This window comes from Ostrea edulis, chromosome 9 (assembly GCF_947568905.1).
Source record: "Ostrea edulis chromosome 9, xbOstEdul1.1, whole genome shotgun sequence".
Classification (NCBI taxonomy): Eukaryota; Metazoa; Mollusca; class Bivalvia; order Ostreida; family Ostreidae; genus Ostrea; species Ostrea edulis.
This window is the reverse complement of record NC_079172.1, coordinates 12,941,766-12,965,500: the sequence shown is the minus strand read 5'-3', so window position 1 is coordinate 12,965,500 and position 23,735 is coordinate 12,941,766. Positions and strand designations below refer to the sequence as shown.

Below are 23,735 nucleotides of genomic sequence, written 5' to 3'. Positions count from 1 at the left end.
GAAATGTTAGTATTTAGTTTATTATCATTATATATCTCATAATGTGTATCATGTTTGTATGCCAACATGCTTGGTGAATCAGTAAATTGAATTGAATTAATTTTTTCTATAAGAATTATGGCGGGCACGTATCATCGTTTTAAAAAAAAAAAGGGGGGGGGGGAGGGAGCAGCCGGAAAAAAAAAATAGAAGTTGGTTTGTCAAATAACCTTGACTAGCAAAATGAGAAGGAAAAGTTTTCCTTGATCATGGGGATGGGATTTTGGGTGTTGGAATTTTCAGGCAATATTTCTTATTAGTTTCATCTTACATATAGGTGGTGGTGGTGAGGGGGGGGGGGGGGAGTCAAAAGGAATGTGTGCCCAAAAGTAAAGAGCCTGTGTATGCACTATGTGGTACCATATTTTAAAGATTATATATGATTTATTTTTCAACAGTAGCGTCAATGGGAATGTTGGTCTGGGTGCCTTATGCTCTATGTGATTATTTTTTCTTTCATTTTTTTTTTATTTTGGTGAGCATTTTCATCCACATACCTTCTGGCATCTTATGGTGACATGATTTACAGGCCTTGATCCGTGTGTTTTATAATAAGTACACGTAGATCCGGTTCTTTTCTCACGATTTTTCGCAATCCGGATAATTACAGTTTATACATTTTGGTTCCCTATTTACATAAATCGAGATCATCGCGAGATTCATTGGCTTGGGAAGGTAGAACTTAAAACGAGCAATTTATTATGACTAATGTACCTTCAGGTGACAAATGTTTGTGATTATCTGAATGTGATTATGTTATCTAACCAGCCTAGAGATGAATTCTCTTCGAAAATGGTTCAACAGACCAAAGGTGAGGCAGTGCTTTTGTTCAGCCAGTGTTGTTTGTATGTTTGGCTTCATGTGTTAGGAAATTCCCTTTGTTACACACTATCATATAAATAACCCCCAGTTTGTAACATCGCTTGTCACGAATTGTCGTCACTCAATATCATGTTTGAATTGTTGAAATGTCTAGCATTGAAATAATTATTTGAAATGTATAAATATGTGAGAAAAGCAGCCCCAAACGTTGAAAGAACTTCATGTTATTTTGTTCACATTTTGATATTTAACTCGGTTCTATTTGTATAAATTACTTTTCAGTGTTTTATATAAGCTGTATACGCTCATGTAAACACTACTATATAGAATTTGAGAATTACTCTGGCTTCATGTTAAAATTTTAATACTTTCCCCTAAAAGATATTCCGATTTCAGGAGAATCTCAAGCTTGAGAAAAATTACTCAACTCAGTATGCTCAGGGTTGAAAATTCAATGAAAATTATGAGCCAGTCATAGGGCTGACTAAATTCGAAAGTTGCCAGTCCTGTTCAAAATCTTCCAGTCCTGATTTTCAATTTTGTTTATCAAGTACATTAAAATGGAGTTACTAATAAAACTTATTTGTGACCTTTGTTGTTGTACATTGTCTGACTGCTGGGCTCCTAGCTCCTGTATGAAATTTCATCACCACCCGCTTGAAAAATGAAACCATCTAGGGCAGGCTGTAATTTCTAACCCTGGACTACTGCTGAAGCAATAGTTGCCTTAGATCTGCCCATCGTATTTAAATGTTAGTGCTTTAAGATACCACCAATATCAATAATGTTGACAGTACATTAGAGAAAACTTAAAGATCTGCAAGCCTTCAAGTAGAGGAGTTCCAATGACATAGAGGTGATCCTGAGAACTTTCTTCTAACAAGTGGCATGTGCATATTTACGGGAAAGTGTACAGTTGTGAATGCCATATAAAAAACATTAGTAGGAGGATGAGATGAAAAAGATGCACTTGAATTTTATGTAGGTCATAGATTAAGGTTACGGGCAATAATTGAATATAACATTCTTATGGACATTATAGGTAAAACGTATTTTGAAATCTGATACTCGTACAGCGTTTTTATTCTACCCACTGTTAGCGGTACCCATTCAATTGGGAAAAATAGCATCAAAATTGAACAAATTGGGAATTTTCTACCAATGTATCAGCAAATGATTTCAACTAAAAGAAAAGAACAAAACAAGAAGTATTCATCTCTTTACAAACTTTTTTACGGTAATATTTCCTGTTGTGAGACATAAGGAATCATCGTAGGCTCGTTTTGAAATCGTATTAGCTCTACAAAACGCGCACACTGCCATGATCTGTACTTTCGATTTAATACCGGAAGTGAACATTTTAGTCAACTCGTAACGCATTTCAGACTAAGTAAATTACAATGTTAGCAGTCTATTTTTCGTCAATATTGAATTGGGAATTTTTAGTCTCAAAATTTGAGAAAAATCAACTATTTTTGGCATTGGGAATGGTACCAGTTATATAAGGGGGGAAAAACTGCTGTCGTATGCCAGAAATATGAGTGAATTTACACATCTAAATAAGTATGATGTACATCATGTCTCTGAGAAACACAAATTTTAATTATGTCATACATACATGCACTGCCTTGCTCAAAATGTGTAACCTGAGCTCGAAGTCTCTGAAAATTGGATTTTACAACAACCCTAATGTCAGTACTGTTATTGGTATTTGTTTGTACATTTTATAAACACTATGCAATTGATACTTGTAAATTTTTTGAGACATACATTGAATACAATGAAAATGGAGTAAATGTATGAACAAATATTGGCCTACTTTTACTTTATAAACACATTTAAAGCACATGATGAGAAATCTGAAAGAAAAAAAAAATCAATAATCAGAAATAATTGAAAGGCCATTAACAATGAATTGATATTGAATATTCATCATTAAAAGCATTCTTCATTATGAAACAGTATATGTGATTTTTATGTATTATGCTTCATGGTGTACTTTAATGTTATTATTATATCTTAAAAATGTCATTTTACACACACACACACAGATATATTGTATATATATATATATAGGTAAACAGATAAAAAAGAAACCCGAAAACGTTTAGTAAAGCTTAGCGTTTTCATTTCAAATCATAGTAACATTACGTCATAAACTGCAGAACGTTATTTATATGCGTATGCATGTGAATTTTATGTATATTTATTTATATTTATTTATATTATATATGTAAATTTTAAGATAATTTATTTATTAGAAATAGGAAAAACATGTTTTTATGGCTGATGAAGATTAATGAAATGTATAAAGTTTGGGTTTTCAGACTGTACTGGTATTAATACAAATGAATGCATGTGGTATTCAGTGTTTTCAAATGCACTTTGCATCTGGTTCATATAGTAGAGATCTGTGTAAAATTATTTGTCTATACTTGATCACAGTCTGTAATGTGTAATGTATCGTTGTATACCGAAGCACCTCCTAATGGCATCATTTATCCATCTTCTGTTATACTGACACACCGGTATATGAATACATGTCATTAATATAAAGAGGTTAATTAATGTTAATGATTCTACAATGCATTCACCTTTATGAGGTAAGCATTTGAGAGATAAGCATAAGTATTGTTTTTGTGAATTTTCTTCGAATTACTGGATGACAATCCTTAGAAAGGGTTTATTAATGTGATCAAGGAGCAGCATGGTAAGTGGTGAATACATGTACAGTGTATAAGTAAAAGTCAATAAAATGCAGGTAGTTATTTTGAGTTATGTAATCAAACTTAAGTGCGTCGTCTCTACCGTGTACATGTATGGCTTTTTTATTCCAGAAAAGTGACAGCTCACTGTTAGCCCAGTTTTTCTTCGCTGATGAAGAGCTCAATGAAGTGGCAGCAGAGTTGGACAGCTTCGATGGAAGGAAGGATCCGGAGAGATGTACCACACTAGTAAACAAGCTGCGAGCTTGTCAGGACAAGGTTTTAGGGGTGGTACAGAAAATCATTGATGAAACCATTGGAAACCAAAAGGCAAGCAGAGACTTCAGGGTGAAGTTCCCAGACGATGTTTTACAGGAAAACTTATCTGGACAGCTGTGGTTTGGGGCAGAGGTAAGATATAGTTTGTATTTTTTGTTAGTCTACTATTTTATCCACAGTCAGAACTTTTAACTTTACAAGATGGAGACTACATATATGGTGAACTTAAGGTGAGTAATACACAGCTGCTAAAGGTCATGGTCATTCATTAAGGTGGAGATATAAAATTATGCTCCATTTGCAATTTTTGTCGTGTTTGCATATTCATCACACTGGTAAATTTAAATACAATTTGCATGTACCAGTATATTTCAATACTGTATGATTACAATTGTTGTATATAATTACATTTTAAGTTACCTGACATGCAAGATAGAGATTTGAAAATACAGTGTATATTGAAGTAGAATAAACTTTATTTAAAACATATTCTGAATCAATATTCTAGAATTTGCAGATGAATACAGCAAAAATTAACACCAGGGATTGTTTCATATACACAGTACTTGTACAGAAAGAGTTCATGAGTACATGTATCACTAGTAACTACTAGTTGTGAAGTTACTGGGATATATGCTGCATAAGATATTTACTAAGAAATAACTGTATATTCTTACAACAAGGAAGCTTTCGACACCTAAGTGATAGAAGTACAAGTAAACATTAGCTTAAGTACCTTGTAAACAAATGTAATGCTTTTAAAGGCTTTTTAGACTCTCTGTAACATATGAAAAATCTTAAATCTGTGTAATGTCTAGTGGATTGAGATCAAATGTGAAGGTGTAGGAGGTAACAAGCGTACCCTTGAAGCGGTAGCATTATGTGTATCTAGTCTGTGGTGGATTTGTCTACCCAATAAGTCAAACAAACAAAAAGTTGGAGAGGACTACTTTATTGCAGAGCTCTGCCAAAACAGTTGTCACAACAAAGGAGATGTTTTATCCAAAATCCCTTTGTAGTGTTGAACTCTGACCTTACCAGTACCTGCTCAGAGCTGTGGGTTAGCTGGAGAAGCTTACCTGCTCAGAGCTGTGGGTGAACTGGAGAAGCTTACCTGCTCAGAGCTGTGGGTGAACTGGAGACCACAGTCAAGTCAAGCTCTCTGGACAAGTACAGCTGCTTAAAAAGACTTGAGGCGGGTATTATGATGTCAGGAATACATGTCAGAACGAATGCATGTGGGCAGACCTTATATATCTTTTCATTATAGTAAATATGATTAATAACAGTAAATTTCAAGTACCATTCACCTAGTTAATTTAATTTGTAATATTGTACAAGTTGAAGGCATCAATGTAAACCATCTAAGTAACAGAGCCTGATTGAGGAACTTTGGGACGAAATACACATCAAAATTGTTTGAGCAACAATGTATTTCAATTATGATTCCTAAGCACAAAATCTTGAAATTGAATTGTCATAAAACTATTAAATATGGTTTGTTACAATGCCTTGAAGATAAAATCCTTTTTAGTTTCCCAACACATGTCGAACTATGATTAATAACATATTAAAAGATTATTTCATTTTCATTTTTAAATTCATAAATCATAATGGACATAGTTATGAATATATATATATATCCAACAACCCCTACTTTCTCGAAGTGTCTTATCTAAAAAGATACTAGGTTTTTTTCGTGGTGTGTAGTATGTGAGATTTGTTTATGTAATATATGTCTCTTGATAAGGACGCAGGTTGTGTTAAAAATTTGAAATTTAAATAACGAACAGTATGGTGGCCTTTTTAGTGCTTTCTCTCTCTCTCTCTCTCTCTCTCTCTCTCTCTCTCTCTATATATATATATAGTATATTAATGAAGACCTTTCATGACTTGTGTTGATCACCATTATTAAATGTTTACATTCACAGATGTTTTGTCAATGATTGTCCTTTCCTAGTTCAATATTCATATATCCTCATAGAGGAACTCATGCTTATGTCACAAACAGGTTTGTTTTATATGGAAAGTTATTTGGAGCATAAAAATCTTTATTTTAACATTTACAAACTACTATTATAAGGAATATAGGAATGTTGCAGTGGTATGTTTGTATTATTTGGGATGTGTTAACAATGAGTGGGGACAATTTCTGTACAATCTGCTCAATACAATGCCATACAAATCAGTATAAACACTGAATAGGGTTAATTTCTGTACAATCTGCTCAATACAATGCCATACAAATCAGTATAAACACTGAATAGGGTTAATTTCTATATAATCTGCTCAATACAATACTTTTCAAATGAAAGTCCACACTTTCATTGTTTATATAACACAAAATAATAACCTAGTCATTTCTTCTGTAGGTATAACTATCTTTAGACATGGTTTATAATGGTCTGTAGGTATAACTATCTTTAGACATGGTTTATAATGGGCTGTAGGTATAACTATCTTTAGACATGGTTTATAATGGGCTGTAGGTATAACTATCTTTAGACATGGTTTATAATGGGCTGTAGGTATAACTATCTTTAGACATGGTTTATAATGGGCTGTAGGTATAACTATCTTTAGACATGGTTTATAATGGGCTGTAGGTATAACTATCTTTAGACATGGTTTATAATGGGCTGTAGGTATAACTATCTATAGACATGGTTTATAATGGGCTGTAGGTATAACTATCTTTAGACATGGTTTATAATGGGCTGTAGGTATAACTATCTTTAGACATGGTTTATAATGGGCTGTAGGTATAACTATCTTTAGACATGGTTTATAATGGGCTGTAGGTATAACTATCTTTAGACATGGTTTATAATGGGCTGTAGGTATAACTATCTATAGACATGGTTTATAATGGGCTGTAGGTATAACTATCTTTAGACATGGTTTATAATGGGCTGTAGGTATAACTATCTTTAGACATGGTTTATAATGGGCTGTAGGTATAACTATCTTTAGACATGGTTTATAATGGGCTGTAGGTATAACTATCTTTAGACATGGTTTATAATGGGCTGTAGGTATAACTATCTTTAGACATGGTTTATAATGGGCTGTAGGTATAACTATCTTTAGACATGGTTTATAATGGGCTGTAGGTATAACTATCTTTAGACATGGTTTATAATGGGCTGTAGGTATAACTATCTTTAGACATGGTTTATAATGGGCTGTAGGTATAACTATCTATAGACATGGTTTATAATGGGCTGTATGGTAATGTCTTGTGGGTAAATCCTTTAAATAAATGAACAAATTCTAATACATGCTTTATATATAGATCCAGATTGAATATATATCTTCCTCTAGTACAAGTATTTAACCCAGGCCCGGTCAGTCAACCCTAGGTAATTTATCTCGAGAAAGGAATTTAGATGAATTACAAGTAGGTCATTGAAGATATATTGTTTGAAATACAGTAGTGGGGGGATCATCACATGAATTAAGTTTTTTTCAAGCCTTTTTATTTAAAAACAGTATTTTATTATGAACAACATAATAAGGATTAGGCAGCAAACAACACCTATATAAGCCTTCTCCTTAACGCCTATATTGGGTTTTATAGCATATAATACATAAATACATACAAAAAATAATTATACTGTTGTTACACTCAATGATTTTAATTAATTGAAAGTTTAGATCAAATATTCTTTCTTGCTAGTTTTATGTGAACCATTTACAGGATAATAATGATAATGGTTCATTTTAAAGTATTTTGGGTCCTGTAATGGATAATAATGATTTGAGTCATTTTACAGTATGTGGGCTTTTTAACAGATGATAATGATGATAGGTCCTTTTTACAGTAAAATGGACCTTGTAAATGATATTGGTATCATAGATCCTTTTAGGGCAGTAATGTAAATTTTAGGCTATTTAACTGTAAGTTGGTTCCATATAGGATGATAAGAAGCCCATTTATGGTCATGTATGGGATGAATATGAGTCCTTTTACAGTTAGTGGGACTTTGTATAGTGCGACTACATACATATGATGTACTGTCCGGATCACATGTATTTAGATATGTAAAGAGGGCTACAATATGTTCTTACCTATGTATGCTCCCCGAAATTTTTTTGAGGAAGCATATAGTCGCTGCGTGTTTGTCCAAGCTCATATCTCTTAAACCTCTGATCAGAAAGTGATCATAATTAATCACAAATATTTCTTGGGACAGGAACTTTTGGAAAGGTCAAGGTCATTCAGAACATATACTATATACTTTATATATTAAGGAAAAAGTTCTTTATTTCAACAGTTTTTGAACAAATATTTATCATATATTAAATACAAATAAGTAATAGGCAAATGACTTTCAGACAAAGTTCATTTTATAAAGGTCAAGGTCATTCAGAACATATACCTTATATATGAAAAAACCCTTCAATTCAACAATATTTCAACAGCTATTGATCTTTTGAAACAAAGTCTCTCAAGGTCATTTTGGAAAGGTCAAGGTCACTCAGAACATATACCTGATATGAGGAGAAAAATTTCCAATTTCAACATATTTTGAACAGATATTGATCATGTACCTGTATATCACACAAATAAGTAATAGGCAAATGGCTTTCAGAATGTCGACGTCACTCAACATATACTTTATAGATGAAAAAAACTTCATTTCAATAATGTTTCAACAGTTACTGATCATTGTGCAAGTCATTCCTCATATGAAATAGTTGATTGGTTAGATGCAGTTCACAGAGCATCCATCAGTTTTACTGATATTCTTGTTTGTTTACAGTGCCTGGCGGCTGGGTCCAGCATAATGAATCGGGAAATAGAGAGTGCATCTATGAGACCCCTGGCCAGAGCTCTGACCAAGAACCTGGACAGTCTTCGGACTTTACTGAGAGAGCAGTGCCTAAGGAACCAACCCATTGACTCAGATAGGGTAAACCACTTCATTATCAAAATTCCTGTATGAAAGTTACGGGTTGAATTGTTTAAATCATGTTTTATGAAACTGATTTTAAGATATATTTAATACTTACTGGTGGTGTAATTGTGTGTTTGAATTTTCTGTTGTAGATTAAAGAGTCATTAACCATATTTGACAAATTGTTTGCTGAATTTGAATTAAGGTAATGTTTTTCAACAGAGATGATAAATATTTTGAGTCTTTAGGCAAAACAGAAATAAAAATTGACATGCTGGAATATTTAGTGCAACAGATGGAAATTAGCCACAATGTTTTTTTTAAACAGAAAATCAAAGAAAACTTTGTAATTTATTGTCTTCAGTGGAGGATGTTTAAATTTTTGTCTGTGGGTTTTTGTTTTTGTCAGTTACTGTTTAGTTTACATTGGTATTTTTCCTTTCTATGTCATGCTTTAGTTTACAGTTGGTATTTCTCCTCTCTTTGTCATGCTTTAGTTTACAGTTGATATTTCTCCTCTCTTTGTCATGCTTTAGTTTGCAGTTGGTATTTCTCCTCTCTTTGTCGTGCTTTAGTTTACAGTTGATATTTCTCCTCTCTTTGTCATGCTTTAGTTTACAGTTGGTTTTTCTCCTCTCTTTGTCATGCTTTAGTTTACAGTTGATATTTCTCCTCTCTTTGTCATGCTTTAGTTTACAGTTGGTATTTCTCTCTTTGTCGTGCTTTAGATTACAGTTGGTATTTCTCTCTTTGTCATGCTTTAGTTTACAGTTGGTATTTCTCTCTTTGTCGTGCTTTAGATTACAGTTGGTATTTCTCTCTTTGTCATGCTTTAGTTTACAGTTGGTATTTCTCTCTTTGTCGTGCTTTAGATTACAGTTGGTATTTCTCTCTTTGTCATGCTTTAGTTTACAGTTGATATTTCTCCTCTCTTTGTCATGCTTTAGATTACAGTTGGTATTTCTCTCTTTGTCGTGCTTTAGATTACAGTTGGTATTTCTCTCTTTGTCATGCTTTAGTTTACAGTTGGTATTTCTCCTCTCTTTGTCATGCTTTAGATTACAGTTGGTATTTCTCTCTTTGTCATGCTTTAGTTTACAGTTGATATTTCTCCTCTCTTTGTCATGCTTTAGTTTACAGTTGGTATTTCTCTCTTTGTCATGCTTTAGTTTACAGTTAATATTTCTCCTCTCTTTGTCATGCTTTAGTTTACAGTTAATATTTCTCCTCTCTTTGTCATGCTTTAGTTTACAGTTGGTATTTCTCCTCTCTTTGTCATGCTTTAGTTTACAGTTGGTATTTCTCTCTTTGTCGTGCTTTAGATTACAGTTGGTATTTCTCTCTTTGTCATGCTTTAGTTTACAGTTGGTATTTCTCCTCTCTTTGTCGTGCTTTAGTTTACAGTTGGTATTTCTCCTCTCTTTGTCATGCTTTAGTTTACAGTTGGTATTTCTCCTCTCTTTGTCATGTTTTAGTTTACAGTTGCTATTTCTCCTCTATGTCATGCTTTAGTTTACAGTTGCTATTTCTCTCTTTGTCATGCTTTAGTTTACAGTTGGTATTTCTCCTCTCTTTGTCATGCTTTAGTTTACAGTTGGTATTTCTCCTCTCTTTGTCATGCTTTAGTTTACAGTTGGTATTTCTCTCTTTGTCATGCTTTAGATTACAGTTGGTATTTCTCTCTTTGTCATGCTTTAGTTTACAGTTGGTATTTCTCCTCTCTTTGTCATGCTTTAGTTTACAGTTGGTATTTCTCCTCTCTATGTCATAATCCCGTGGGGATCCGGGTTAGAATAGGTCCTCAGTACCCCTTGCTTGTCGTAAAAGATGACTAAATGGGGCGGTCCTTCGGATGAGACTGCAAAAACTGAGGTCCCGTGTCACAGCAGGTGTGGCACGATAAAGATCCCTTCCTGCTCAATGGCCATAAACACCAAGCATAGTCCTATATTTTGCAGCCTTCACCGGCAGTGGTGACGTCTCCATACGAGTGAAATATTCTCGAGCGGGACGTTAAACAATATTCAATCAATCAATCTCTTTGTCATGTTTTAGTTTACAGATGGTATTTCTCCTCTCTTTGTCATGCTTTAGTTTAAAGATGGTATTTCTCCTCTCTTTGTCATGCTTTAGTTTACAGTTGGTATTTCTCCTCTCTTTGTCATGCTTTAGTTTACAGTTGGTATTTCTCCTCTCTTTGTCATGCTTTAGTTTACAGTTGGTATTTCTCCTCTCTTTGTCATGTTTTAGTTTACAGTTGGTATTTCTCCTCTCTTTGTCATGCTTTAGTTTACAGTTGGTATTTCTCCTCTATGTCATGCTTTAGTTTACAGTTGGTATTTCTCTCTTTGTCATTCTTTAGTTTACAGTTGGTATTTCTCCTCTCTTTGTCATGTTTTAGTTTACAGTTGGTATTTCTCCTCTCTTTGTCATGTTTTAGTTTACAGTTGGTATTTCTCCTCTCTTTGTCATGCTTTAGTTTACAGTTGGTATTTCTCTCTATGTCGTGTTTTAGTTTGTGATAGGAAGGTATTGGTTAATTTTTTTTTCATTGATGGTATTTCACCACTGTGTGAATTAAGATATATACCCTTGATATGAATTCAATATGAAGTCAGTGTAAATGATTTCTTATCAGCATACTTATTTGATGATGTAGTATTTGTTAAATTCTTTTGATTCAATTTGCTTTGAAGTGGGAGACTTACAGAAGGGACTGAATGTTAGTAAATAATCTTGTTTCTTCTAATGAACAGACATCATGGTGTTGTATTGGTGTTAACAAATGTTGAATTTCATTAAGATTTAAATGTACTCTGTTTTAAAGAACAGACACCATGATGTTGTATTGACATGTGTAAACAAAAAATGCACTTTAATGAGTTTATTAAATGTACCGGTACTCTTTTTTCAGCTATGTGAGCACTATGGTTCCTGTAAAGACAATGAAGGAATACGATCTTACTCAGGAAGTTACTGTTCTCTTCTCAGAAACTGTACAAAGGTATCTCATTTTTATATCCCTGAGATTAAAGTTACCTTTCATTTTGTTTCTGGTCTGTTTGAGTTTCAGATTCGGTTTATCTGGCCACAACTCGGACTTTGATTGGAATTGTTAAAATATTCATATTTTATAAAATGAAAAATCAAGTGTAAACACTTAATTCTAGATCAAGATGACGATCATATATCATGGTCAAAAATCAATTTTGTCACCAGAGGAGGCATAACCACAGTTGAAAGCATAGGGTCCAACAAACATATTTTTTTCTCCTCTCCTGAAAGTTTGTTTTTAAAGGATAAATGTGGTTGTTTGTCTGCTTTGAGTAACAGTGATTAAGTGCACGAAAGATCTACGTTGATTAGTTTTCATTGATGAATTTCAATATTGTTTTTGGTGAGTCACTGTCTCTTATTCTGTCTGTCTGTAACTTGAGTCAAGGTCTTAACTTTTGAAATGTATAAGATAGAGGCTTCATACTTGGTGACCTAAAAAATTAAGGTAAAAGCTATGTGACTGAGAAAGGCCAAAGCCATTTGTCTCGGTCAGATTGCAACAGTTGAACTTGGTCATGTACTGGGGCATAGTGTTTCACAAACCGGTCTTGTTACTTTTACATGTATCTTTTACTCTAGAGGATTATTTTTTATCAAGTGTATGCAAAAATGTGTCCAGAATTCCTTGTGAGTTACACTATTGTCTGAATTGAGTAACCATTACAGACCAAACAATAGATTTTTCTTAATACAATAATTAAAGTGAATTAATAATTGTTGTTGCTTTTAAGGATAGGCAGGACACTGAAATATGTCAAAGTTATTGTCCATAACAGCAGCCATCATTGCTTAATTAGCTGTGATATCTTATTCTACTAAACTATGGTTATGTCTCATGGAAGACAATGATTTTATAGCTGTTTTGTAAAATTTTGAGGCTTTATTTGGGGGGATTCTTCCTTATTTCTCCTCCAAATTAAAAAAAAATGTTCAGAATGAATTTGATTTGTATAGTTCTTTGGAGTTCTTAAACATTGAAGATACAGTATAAGTATAAGTGATGATATAAGGTAGTTATATTCAGTGCTCCCACTGGACCAGAATTCCCTTTCGCCACTTTTTTGGGGAGTGGCGCAGCACAAATAATCACATGCTTTACAATTATTTCCATCATATTATATATTATTTTATTCATTACACTTATTTTAGCATTTTGAATCAGTTACATTACTTAATCATATCCAGCTACCGTACCTAAGCGTTTCTTTCTGAAATAATAAGAAGTTGATTTGTTTGATAAATTCTATTATGAAAATCAAAATTCAGATAATAAATCATATAAATATAAACTTCATGATGCTACACCCCTCAGTGAAAACATTGTGTACATTGGCCGAAATGCAGATGTCACAAAACATCAAGCCCAATTTAGAGTCGTATCTCAACCATTCCCTATTAAATTTCCGTTTTTGTATGGAAGATTTTGCAATTTGGACAGAATCAGATGTTTGAGGAGGTGGGGTTGACTGTAAAGCCAAACATAGATATTTTTTTAATTTTAGACTGACTAGGGTCAGAAGCTACAAGTTTAGTGTCAAAATAGAATGGGGTGCATAGTCTTATGAGATTAACATTTTTATACTGTTGCGCACCGAACTTCAAAGAACATTATTTATTAAAATTGCCATGTCCATATCAATGGTGACCGACCGCATTGTTTATGAAATATTGGAACTAAAATCAAACACATCAAAATCAAAATCTTGTAATCAACGAGTTTGGCCGCAAAAACAAACAATTGATGTATTCAGATATACATTATACACAATAATACGGCCAATTTAATTACCGGTCGGTTCTCTGGTTAAGAATTGACATTAATGTGGAGATGATAACACGATAATGAATAAGACTTTAAATGTTAAACAATTGACCACAGCAGGTTAAACAGCTGTCCGATGTACTTTATTACATAATCACCGACTTTTTTGCAGCCATAAATTACCTGAGGCTGTGACCAGCTCTGTGTGCACTGGAGCGACGCGAGATTTCCGGTCGCACGCGTTGACTGAATAAACAGATTTTGACTGCATAAACAAACAGGCGATAATGTGTCACTGACAAAGGGTTAAAAATACAATTTATTTCAAAAAGGGATTTTCGCCACTTTCAATTTTTTTCCGCCATTTTTGAAAAAAATTCGCCATTGGCGAAAATGGCGAAGCCCAGCTCGAGCACTGGTTATATTAGTGCGATAACACAAAGATAAATATCATTGTTTAACAATGAGGTAAGTTAGATGTATTAAGTCTATAAACATTTTTTATTGACTGTTTTTAAAAAAATTCCTAGACACATTATTTTTGGAAAAAATCAGGGAACTGTATAACAATAGTAAATTACTAAATATGGGCTTCTACATGGTAATTTTCACATATTGTGAAACTGTAGTTTCGTTTATACCACAAAATCTGAAAAGATGCTGAAAAAGTATTGAATGGGTATCCATTCCTCATAGTCTCAGTAAATTTCAGACAAATTAATTTCAGAGAAAGTTTAATAGAACTATGAGGTAATGTTGATAAGTTTTAACTTTATTGTAATTTTTGTTTTACAGAGCTTTGAAAAAAGGCCATATAGAACAAGACACGATTGATGATTATGACCCGGCCCTTATGTTCACAATACCGAGACTGGCCATTGTTTGGTAATATCTTTATGCTGGTGCTTGTTGTGCTAGAATCAATGAAAACCTTTTCACACAAAATAAGCTTGTTTCTATATACTGGTACCTATACTACCCGAGAATCTAAATTTTCAAATATCTAGAATGAGTAAAGCATAATTCAAATCAATTAAAGATGTGTATCCAAAAAAAGTTATAATTAATGGTTTTCCTTCTTTGTACAGTGGATTACTGGTGTTTCCTGAAGGGCCCCTGAACCCTGGTTTAGAACCTTCCAACATATCTGAAATGTTTAGACCATTTCAAACTCTACTACAGAAAATCAGGTATGAAAGAGTTCAATATAGATTGTGTAAAGGATTTATTGAACAGACACCATTGTGTTACATTTTTTAGGTCACCTTACTCTGACTTACTGAAATCATTCATAATGGGTTGTCTGATGTGAAATTCTTAGCTCACCTGAGCTGAAACCTCAAGTGAGCTTTTCTGATCACCTGTTGTCTGTCTATCTGTCTGTAAAAATTTTCTTCTCCGGAACTACTGGCCCAATTTCAACCAAACATGGCTAAAGCATCCTTGGGTGAAGGGCTTTCAAGTTAGTTCAAATAAAGGGCCATGCCCCATTTAAAGGAGAGATAATCACAAATAGGGTGGGGTCATTTAAAAATCTTCTCAAGAACCACTGGTGGACAAAGTTTGGACATTGTCAGAAAATGGTGCTGAACTTCTCACCTGCTGTGATCGTGTGAGGTAGAATAAACAAGTTGAATTTGACACTGCTTGTTTCTGTGAATAGAAGTATGACTTACTCTTGACTTATTCCTGTTCGCTCCGTGGGTAGCATAAGGTCACTTGTGATGTTGTTGCGGTTTCTGTAGCTTTGGGCCTTTTTATGGGGTGGAGTTGCTAGTCCCACGCCTGGACCCAGAGGACCGGTGGTTTTCTGATGTGGTTTTCCTTCCCTTAGTCACTGGTTCCGGTTATTTAAAGGCACCAGAGGCTCATCTTTCACTACTGTCACTCGACTATCGAAGCATTTCCAGGGTCACCAAGACATAGAGATGTGACATGTGACTCGCTTGCAGAACCTATTTGAGACAGTGGGCATTAACTCAAGGTTTTATTGATGACATCTAGCGACAATTAGTGACATCCCTCGAGACCCATACCAGCATTTGACCCCGAATAGAAGTATATCCACTATGAATTATTGATATTTTGGAGGAGGGCAGTTGCATTTACATATTGTGTCATACAATCTGGTGTGCGTTCTAAAAACTTGAAAATCTTAAATATGTTATCAATCTGGGTTTTTTGTGATTTACTATAAATGAAAAAAAATATCAATTTAGAATGAAATCCAGATTTGTTTTGCACCATGTTTTATAAAAAATGCATATATACTTATATTTTGACCCAGTATGTGAAAAAGGTCATTGTCAAAATTTATTATGTTCTTAATTGTTTCACTCAAACAAACATAGATAATTTATGAAATAAATAAGACATGTGTAGCTACAGAAGTGCAGTTTATACAGATTCAACATATTAAAATCGGTGATCTTTTTATCTACAATAATTCATCTTGCATGAGTGAGCGGTTGGGTATACGTCTAACTGCTCTGATTGAGGACCTTTGAATGCTAGAGACTCTTACTGCATGCAGGTATATTTAAATACCTGTTGGACAGGTATTTAGATATAAATAGACTGCCTGGCATTCCTATGTCTGGTGTAAATAAACACACCAGTATATTAATATACATCTACTGTATTGTTGTACTTTTTAATGATAACAAGAATTTATTATTCGTATTTGGATCTGACCTAAATTTAAATATAATCCTGATCTTTCATTTTAGGGAACTTCTTTACACATTGAGTGAGAAAGAATTACATGCTTTGGAGGGTGCTTTGTGTAGTGCCGAAGAACCAGATAAAATTCTCTCTTCACCGGAGCAGAAGGATGAATCTTCACAGGTGGATCCAGGATTTGAGGAGGAGTCTGACCTTAGTACATCCAGAACCCTGACAGAAATCACTCGTCTGGAGCAGGAAATGACCCAGATCTCTGACATTTCTGATGACCTTGTAACCCCCAGTCAGGAAGGGCCTAATCTGCCACACCTTCCCGTGGAGGACTACTCTCCATCCAGTACGCTTGTTGATTCTTTAGATGGTCAAGAATCTCTGAACTCAAGTCTTAACAAGTCGGAGAGTCGAGATTCTGGCCTACAGAGTGAGAATGTCAGTACGTCAGACACAGTTATGTGTGATGCTGGTACTATAAGCATGACCTCCGATTCCACTGTCATTTGTTCAGAAACTCCCAGTGCAGATTCTGATTTAAAAAATCATGACGTACAGGCTCTCTGTAGAGACATTATTGGGGACCTAGTGAATCAAGTAACTGATAGGCGGCCCCCCTACAGTAGACAAGGTAGCCAGCAATACAACTTAAACCTGGAAATTCCGCGGATCTCTTCATCTGCCAACAGTTCACCCTCCACTTCTTCTCATTCTTCAGCCAGTTCTGTTGTTTTTTGTGATAAACCACCCCAAACCAGCGTAGACCAATCACACTGCAGTTCTGATATCCACCCATCACACAGCACTGTAGAAAACAAAGAAGCCCATCATGTCTGTGATAATGCCGGTAACACAAATCATGTGATAGACACCACCGTATGTGATCAATCGGATGACCCCTCAGACCCTCGTACTTCTACTTATGATTATTCACATAGATTACCAAATGATAGTGTAACTGACTCCACCAAAACAAAATCAGATGGAACGAACAAAGGTGCAAACAATACTGAGGAGCCTAGCTTACAGCAACACCCTCGTATACAGAGAATCAGATACACAACTGACAGCGTGAGTTCCAGCTTTTCCAGTTGCCATAGTAATACTTATGATGCAGAGTGGGATAGAGAAAGGTAAGATATTAATCCATGAAGATATACATTCACTTTGTACTTGATATACAGCTTGTACAGTTTGAGTATGTGTTGAATTTTTATGATTTTTATGGGATTTTCAGTGATGAGAGTTGTGAGACAAGCTCCTACAATTCTGAGAGTAATGATGATGAAGAGATAACTTTGGCAGTTCAAGCTGCGGAACTTGCATCCCGTAAAGAGGCCCGAGCCAGGTTTAGAAGCAGCAGTGACCTTATTCATAGACTATTTGTATGCATATCAGGTAAGAGCCATTTTGATGTCCTCTGTAATGTGTTCCAGTTGGATTTAGAAGATACAACAATCGTAATTTTGAATAGCCTATGTCGGGATCTTTGTGAAGTTAACAGAATCCAGTGTGTGAAGCCTAGCTAAACTACAGCCATATTTCATTGTTATGCTGTTAAAGTTCGTCTAATTTGGCTTCTGTGTGATCTGATTCAGTGCCAATTTCAGCTCTAATGTTCTTTCCAACTCTCTTTTTTTCCATGTTCTTTACACTGCATGAGCAATAAGACAAAAAATTTGATTGCCCATTGTATGGCAGAGTAGAGAGTTCTTGCCATACATGTACCTATATAATTTTACACAGTGAAACTGAAGCAGCCAAAGAATTCCATCAGTTAGTTGCTTTTATATGTATAGACCTTCCTTAGTAATTAGATGTTGGACCTTTTTTGTTTGCATGAAGACTCAGTGTGTATATTTAAAATGGAATTGGTCATAAGGAGATCACCAGTTTGTGTAGGTGTCCTGTAGCCTCTGTTGAGTTCACCAGTTTGTGTAGGTGTCCTGTAGCCTCTGTTGAGTTCATCAGTTTGTGTAGGTGTCCTGTAGGCTCTGTTGAGTTAACCAGTCACTGAGTGTGTGTAGGTGTCCTGTAGGCTCTGTTGAGTTAACCAGTCACTGAGTGTGTGTAGGTGTCCTGTAGCCTCTGTTGAGTTTACCAGTTTGTGTAGGTGTCCTGTAGCCTCTGTTGAGTTAACCAGTCACTGAGTGTGTGTAGGTGTCCTGTAGCCTCTGTTGAGTTTACCAGTTTGTGTAGGTGTCCTGTAGCCTCTGTTGAGTTTACCAGTTTGTGTAGGTGTCCTGTAGGCTCTGTTGAGTTAACCAGTCACTGAGTGTGTGTAGGTGTCCTGTAGCCTCTGTTGAGTTTACCAGTTTGTGTAGGTGTCCTGTAGGCTCTGTTGAGTTAACCAGTCACTGAGTGTGTGTAGGTGTCCTGTAGCCTCTGTTGAGTTTACCAGTTTGTGTAGGTGTCCTGTAGGCTCTGTTGAGTTAACCAGTCACTGAGTGTGTGTAGGTGTCCTGTAGCCTCTGTTGAGTTCTCCAGTTTCAAAAGTCCTCAGATCTTACAAAGCACTTTTATGACTCAAGTCAGCAAGTGTATTTTGTAACATTTGGGATGTTATATATTTTCTTGCATTTATATAAACTTGATATTGTCAAATACCATGTATGATTTATTGTTTGCTTTAACAGGTGTGGCAGATCAGTTGCAGACCAACTATGCAGGTGATTTAAGAAACATCCTCAAGTGTGTGTTTGACATGAACTGTTCTGACCCCGTCATAGTACTAGATGAAAATCCCAAGAGGAAATTTGACAGACATCCCAGCTTTATGGCACGTAGAACTAACAGATACGGTCATCGTTCCACATCAAACAGACCTAGAGGTAAGGTTAAATGGTAACTTGATGCTTCTCTTGTAAGGGTTTGTGGTTGGAAGAAAAGAAACATACTGCATACATGTCGTATGTCCACCAGGACTGTAAAAGTTTCAGAATTCCTTCTCCTCTGTATCCCAAAATAATTCAGAAGTTTCATTTTGTCCCAAAAAGTTTAAAAGCTGGATCAGTTTTGTGATCACCATATGCATATTTCAGTGTCATTTTTGTCAGTGAGATGGTAGGTGGGGAGAAGAGTTAATTTCTAGGTCAAGGTCAATACTGGTAATGAATGTTAAGAAGGGATGACATGGTTTGCGGAGTTCATAGTCTTATTAGTTTAGTGTGAAATGATTGGAAACACTGAAATTGACTTCATTACTGGTATGTTTCTTACCCCGTTATCACAAGTCCTTGTTAAAAGTCAGCTACTTAAAAATGTCTTTCAGCTTTTGAAAGTACACATGTATGAGATGATATACGTCAGCTCTATTCACACCAGCATATTGGATGGAGCACATTAGTTTCAGTCTCAGTAAGAATGTTAAGAGAGAAACAGTGAATATGCATGTATTCAGTGATTGCTTTAGGGGGTTTGCTAAAACTGTTGTTGTCATGGTTCTCATAAATCTCTTAATTAGTTCTGAGACGTGTGAGAGGTGTACTATTTTGAGTGTGAATGCATAACCACTTGCAATTTTATTTTAGCATTATAAAATGATAATTTTTCAGACATTTATAGTGCTATGACATGAAACAGATGTGCAGACATATTTAATGTGTCTTATAACACCACAACATTTCAAAGATTTTTACAAGAAAAACATGTTGGAATGTAAATCAGATCTAGAGGGTGGAGGAGTTATGGGGGTTGCAATCCTCCTTTGGTTGATAAATTTTTAAACTAAAAAGGTCATTGTTTGGTCTTCAACCCCCCCCCCCCCCTCCACTTGTACCCTTTTTGGATGGATAGATACAAACTTGGGTTGCACCCCGCCCCCTTTGAAATTTTCTGGATCTCCCTTGTAAATGTAAAAACATATTATTATACATGTACATATAAATGAAAGGAGATAATGCCTTGAATTACGTGCGTGCAGAGTAGTGTATTATGACCTGTGTTTTTGCAGACCCTCCACAATGGGTTCCTGACGATCAGATGGAGAAGTGTATGTCTTGTGAGATTCCGTTTAACTTTGTGAGACGACGTCACCACTGCAGGAGCTGTGGAAAGGTAAGGAGGAAAATTAACTCCATTCTGAAGTGGCCATTCATCTGGTAGGGTTCCGTCATTCTGATTGAAATGAGTTCTGTGTACAACTTTACTTTTGATATTGTATTATTTTTGCATTTTCGTGATGTGTGAAATCAACAATGCAGTAAAAATGGTATATTAAATCCGAGTCATATTAAAAATTGTGATTTTAGGTGTAGTGGAAATAGATTTACTCAAAAACATGAAATAAACTGAAGCAAATTCAAAGCTGTACATATTATGTTTATTGTGCAATTATATCTGAGGAGTGTTTCAAAACAAAATGATATTGAGTACCTATGTACTACTTGTATATATCTCATTATTAATTGATATTTTGAAAAAATTGGTACATTTAATTATTGTTTTAGATATATACTGTGATGGATGTTTTGATAAAACCTGTTCGTTTTATTATTGTTTCAGATATACTGTGGTAGATGCTCCTCCAACTTTGTTCCTCTGCCCCATTTTGGATACATCAACCCGGTCCGCGTGTGTAATCACTGCTTCCTGTTCCAGGTCACACCGTTTACCGTCAACGAATGAAAAGCCACCCTATATTTTCAAACCATCCCTGCGAATTTTATTCATGTATATTTTGGAAAGTTCTTTTACGTAGCTGTAAGCCAAATTTTTATGTGTTACTTTAACTCATTGTGCTTAGAAACAAAACTTGATGTTGGTATTAAACAGTGGATGATATACTATTTCTTTGATTTCTGCATTAGCAGTGAGTATGGCAAAACTCACTTTCAGATTGACTAATTCAGATTGATTAATTCAATACCAAGACATGCACAGCATATGAAATAGGAGTGTATGTACTTAGAAAGGTTTGCTTTACTTCTAGGTTTTTTAAGTTTTATCTCGTGACATGTATGCTGTCTGAATGCACCTAAAAATACATGTACATTTAATTTGAGTTCTGAATGACAGAATTTGGTTTTTTCTCTCTCTGTGTACAGATAGTATAATAAATGCATGATAATGTAACATCTTAGGTTAAAATTAAAAAAAATTGTTTGTTTGCCTTCGTCTGATTTTAGCACATTTTTATCATAATTTCTTTTGACTGATTTCATTGGGAATTTTTTAGGTATCTGAGTCATAATTTACTGTTTTAGAGCTTTCTTGAAGTAATTATAATTTCAAGGAAAAAAGTTTTGCTCTCCTACCTACCTACCCATATTTCGAATATAGTAACGGAGTTGAGAGAGGGCAAACAATATTTTTTATGGTGGCCTTACTTCATGTATTTTAGTAGGTAATGTCAATTTCACCTCGTAAGTGTCCAGCTTTCTATTACAGTGTGATACGTAATATTATTAATCTGTTATGGAAACCATATATATGTATATATACTATTGTGACAGCAAAGTTGTAATATTTTATTAATTTTTTTTTTATTGTTTTATGTTATGATTAAGCCAATTGGTTTGATATTTCTATTTTCTTATTTCTTTGAGACCTTGTTGTGTTATAATTAAGTCAATGGGTTTGACATTTCTGTTTTCTTTTTTTCTTGAGACCACTGTTCTTGATGCAAGTTATTAGATAAGTCATACCTTTATTATCCATGATTTGTCAACAACAATAATGTTTGTAAAAGTAATACAAAGACACAAATAATGGCATTTGACATTGCTTTGATCAATAATGGGTTTTCTTAAAAATTCCCGATTTAGTCTTATTTACACCGATATTCTCAACTTTAAGGGCCCTGGTCCCAGACCCCAAGTATGGGATTAAAAAAGAAACAACTTTAAAAAATGTAAACCCCTGTAAAACAATTTTGCTGAATTAATTTCCTTTATAGTAATTAGTGAAATGATAATCGTATTTGGCAATGAGAATGTAAACAGATATTGACGCTATATACCGGTATTTAGAACACGTACAGGTATAAAATGGGAATTGTACAGATATAAAGCGGGAAGCACACGTACGTTGATTGACTATTATTTTTTATTTTGTACCATGAGTTCATCTCGCTGTTATTCTACCTCAGGATGGATACCATGGGGATTTTAGGATACTTAAGACATTTTCAGTCCGAGTGTAATGAAAGAACACTTGGAGCATTCTGGGTCTGGTTACATTATGAAAGGCATTTATTTTGTTCTATTCCTTGTGTTTCACTAGACTGTTGCTGCAGAGCTACAGACAGAGATGGTGTATGAAAGTGTGATAAAATAGTGGATACATTAAATGATGTATTGATGAATTCATCACAAGTGCAATTACCTAGCAAAAAATGCAACTTATTTACTTACCACATCTGTATATGAAATTCCTTTTCTTGTAAAGAATGGCATTGCAAGCACTTTGTATTGAAGTGTTTTTTTTCTAATCGTATACATATATGTCTGCCAGTAACATGAGCAAATATGTGTAACTAACAAAATATGGTTGTATTATTTAGTATTCAAGAGGTTGTATTTTTATTGTAATTTTGGATAGCTTAACATGACACAATGAGAATGTAATGCATTTAAACTGAATATTTTGTGAGCATATGCTTGCATGTATTGTCTTTTTGCTGTCTTTGTGAACAAAATTTTTTGGTTCATATCAAACAAGTATCTGTACATTGTGTATGTATGTGAAACATACTAGAACATCATGGAAATTAATGGAATGTGTGATGTCTGCGTCTGAAATAAGTTTTTCCCCGCTGAACTATTCTGATTGTAATTCAAACCTTGTTATTTCATATGTACTATGATCTGATGATACTGTTTAATCTTTGAAAAGTATTAACTTGCATTGACTTTGAAATGTCAGGGTGATAATGTTTTGATGTTAAAACGGTTTAAATTAAATTAAAATTATGATATTCTGTTTAGGTGGAAGTGCATACGTATGTAGCATGTCTTAACCTGTACACCCATTTAATTTGGTTATTATATATATTCATCATTTGATCTTGAACTTGTAAGAAGCTGTATACTGATTTGTGAAAATATTGAGCTCGAGTTTTTCTGCGATTGTACTGCATAAGTTTTTAATCAAACTTGTAAAATTATATAATGAATAAAAATCTTCACACTTGTGAAAAGAGGTTGTAGAACTTGATGTTTATTACAATATTTTCAGCTATTATTTTCTGCAGCTATGATTAATATACGGAATGACCAGAATGTTCCATTAAAGTTTTGAAACAAATTCTGGTCACTTCTGTAGTACTGTTCTAGATACGACCTATACAAAGGAATTAACAACACTTTATTGTGTAAACATATCTTTTATCAGCAATGATAAAAAGGAGAACTAAGTTTATGTTTTTAGAAATAAAATGAATACAATTTGCCATATGAAATGTAATTTATTCCCATAATTTTTCTATTAAGTCTAAAACAATGTGGAAAATTTATAAAAAATTATATAGGGAGGGGTAATATATTTCAACTTCTG

The 23,735-nt window shown here is 34.4% G+C and overlaps 1 protein-coding gene across 1 annotated transcript; it reads left to right on the top strand.

Moving 5' to 3' along the window:
- The first annotated feature begins 339 nt into the window (after positions 1-339).
- LOC125658514 (lateral signaling target protein 2 homolog) lies at positions 340-23,391 on the top strand. Its single transcript, XM_048889790.2, has 12 exons — positions 340-850; positions 3,699-3,977; positions 8,612-8,761; positions 8,899-8,951; positions 11,661-11,750; positions 14,361-14,450; positions 14,654-14,755; positions 16,295-17,374; positions 17,479-17,639; positions 18,878-19,072; positions 20,194-20,297; positions 20,745-23,391. Exons 1-12 carry the CDS (start codon positions 815-817, stop codon positions 20,865-20,867), a joined length of 2,463 nt encoding a protein of 820 aa, XP_048745747.2. The 5' UTR covers positions 340-814; the 3' UTR covers positions 20,868-23,391.
- Positions 23,392-23,735: the final 344 nt, after the last annotated feature.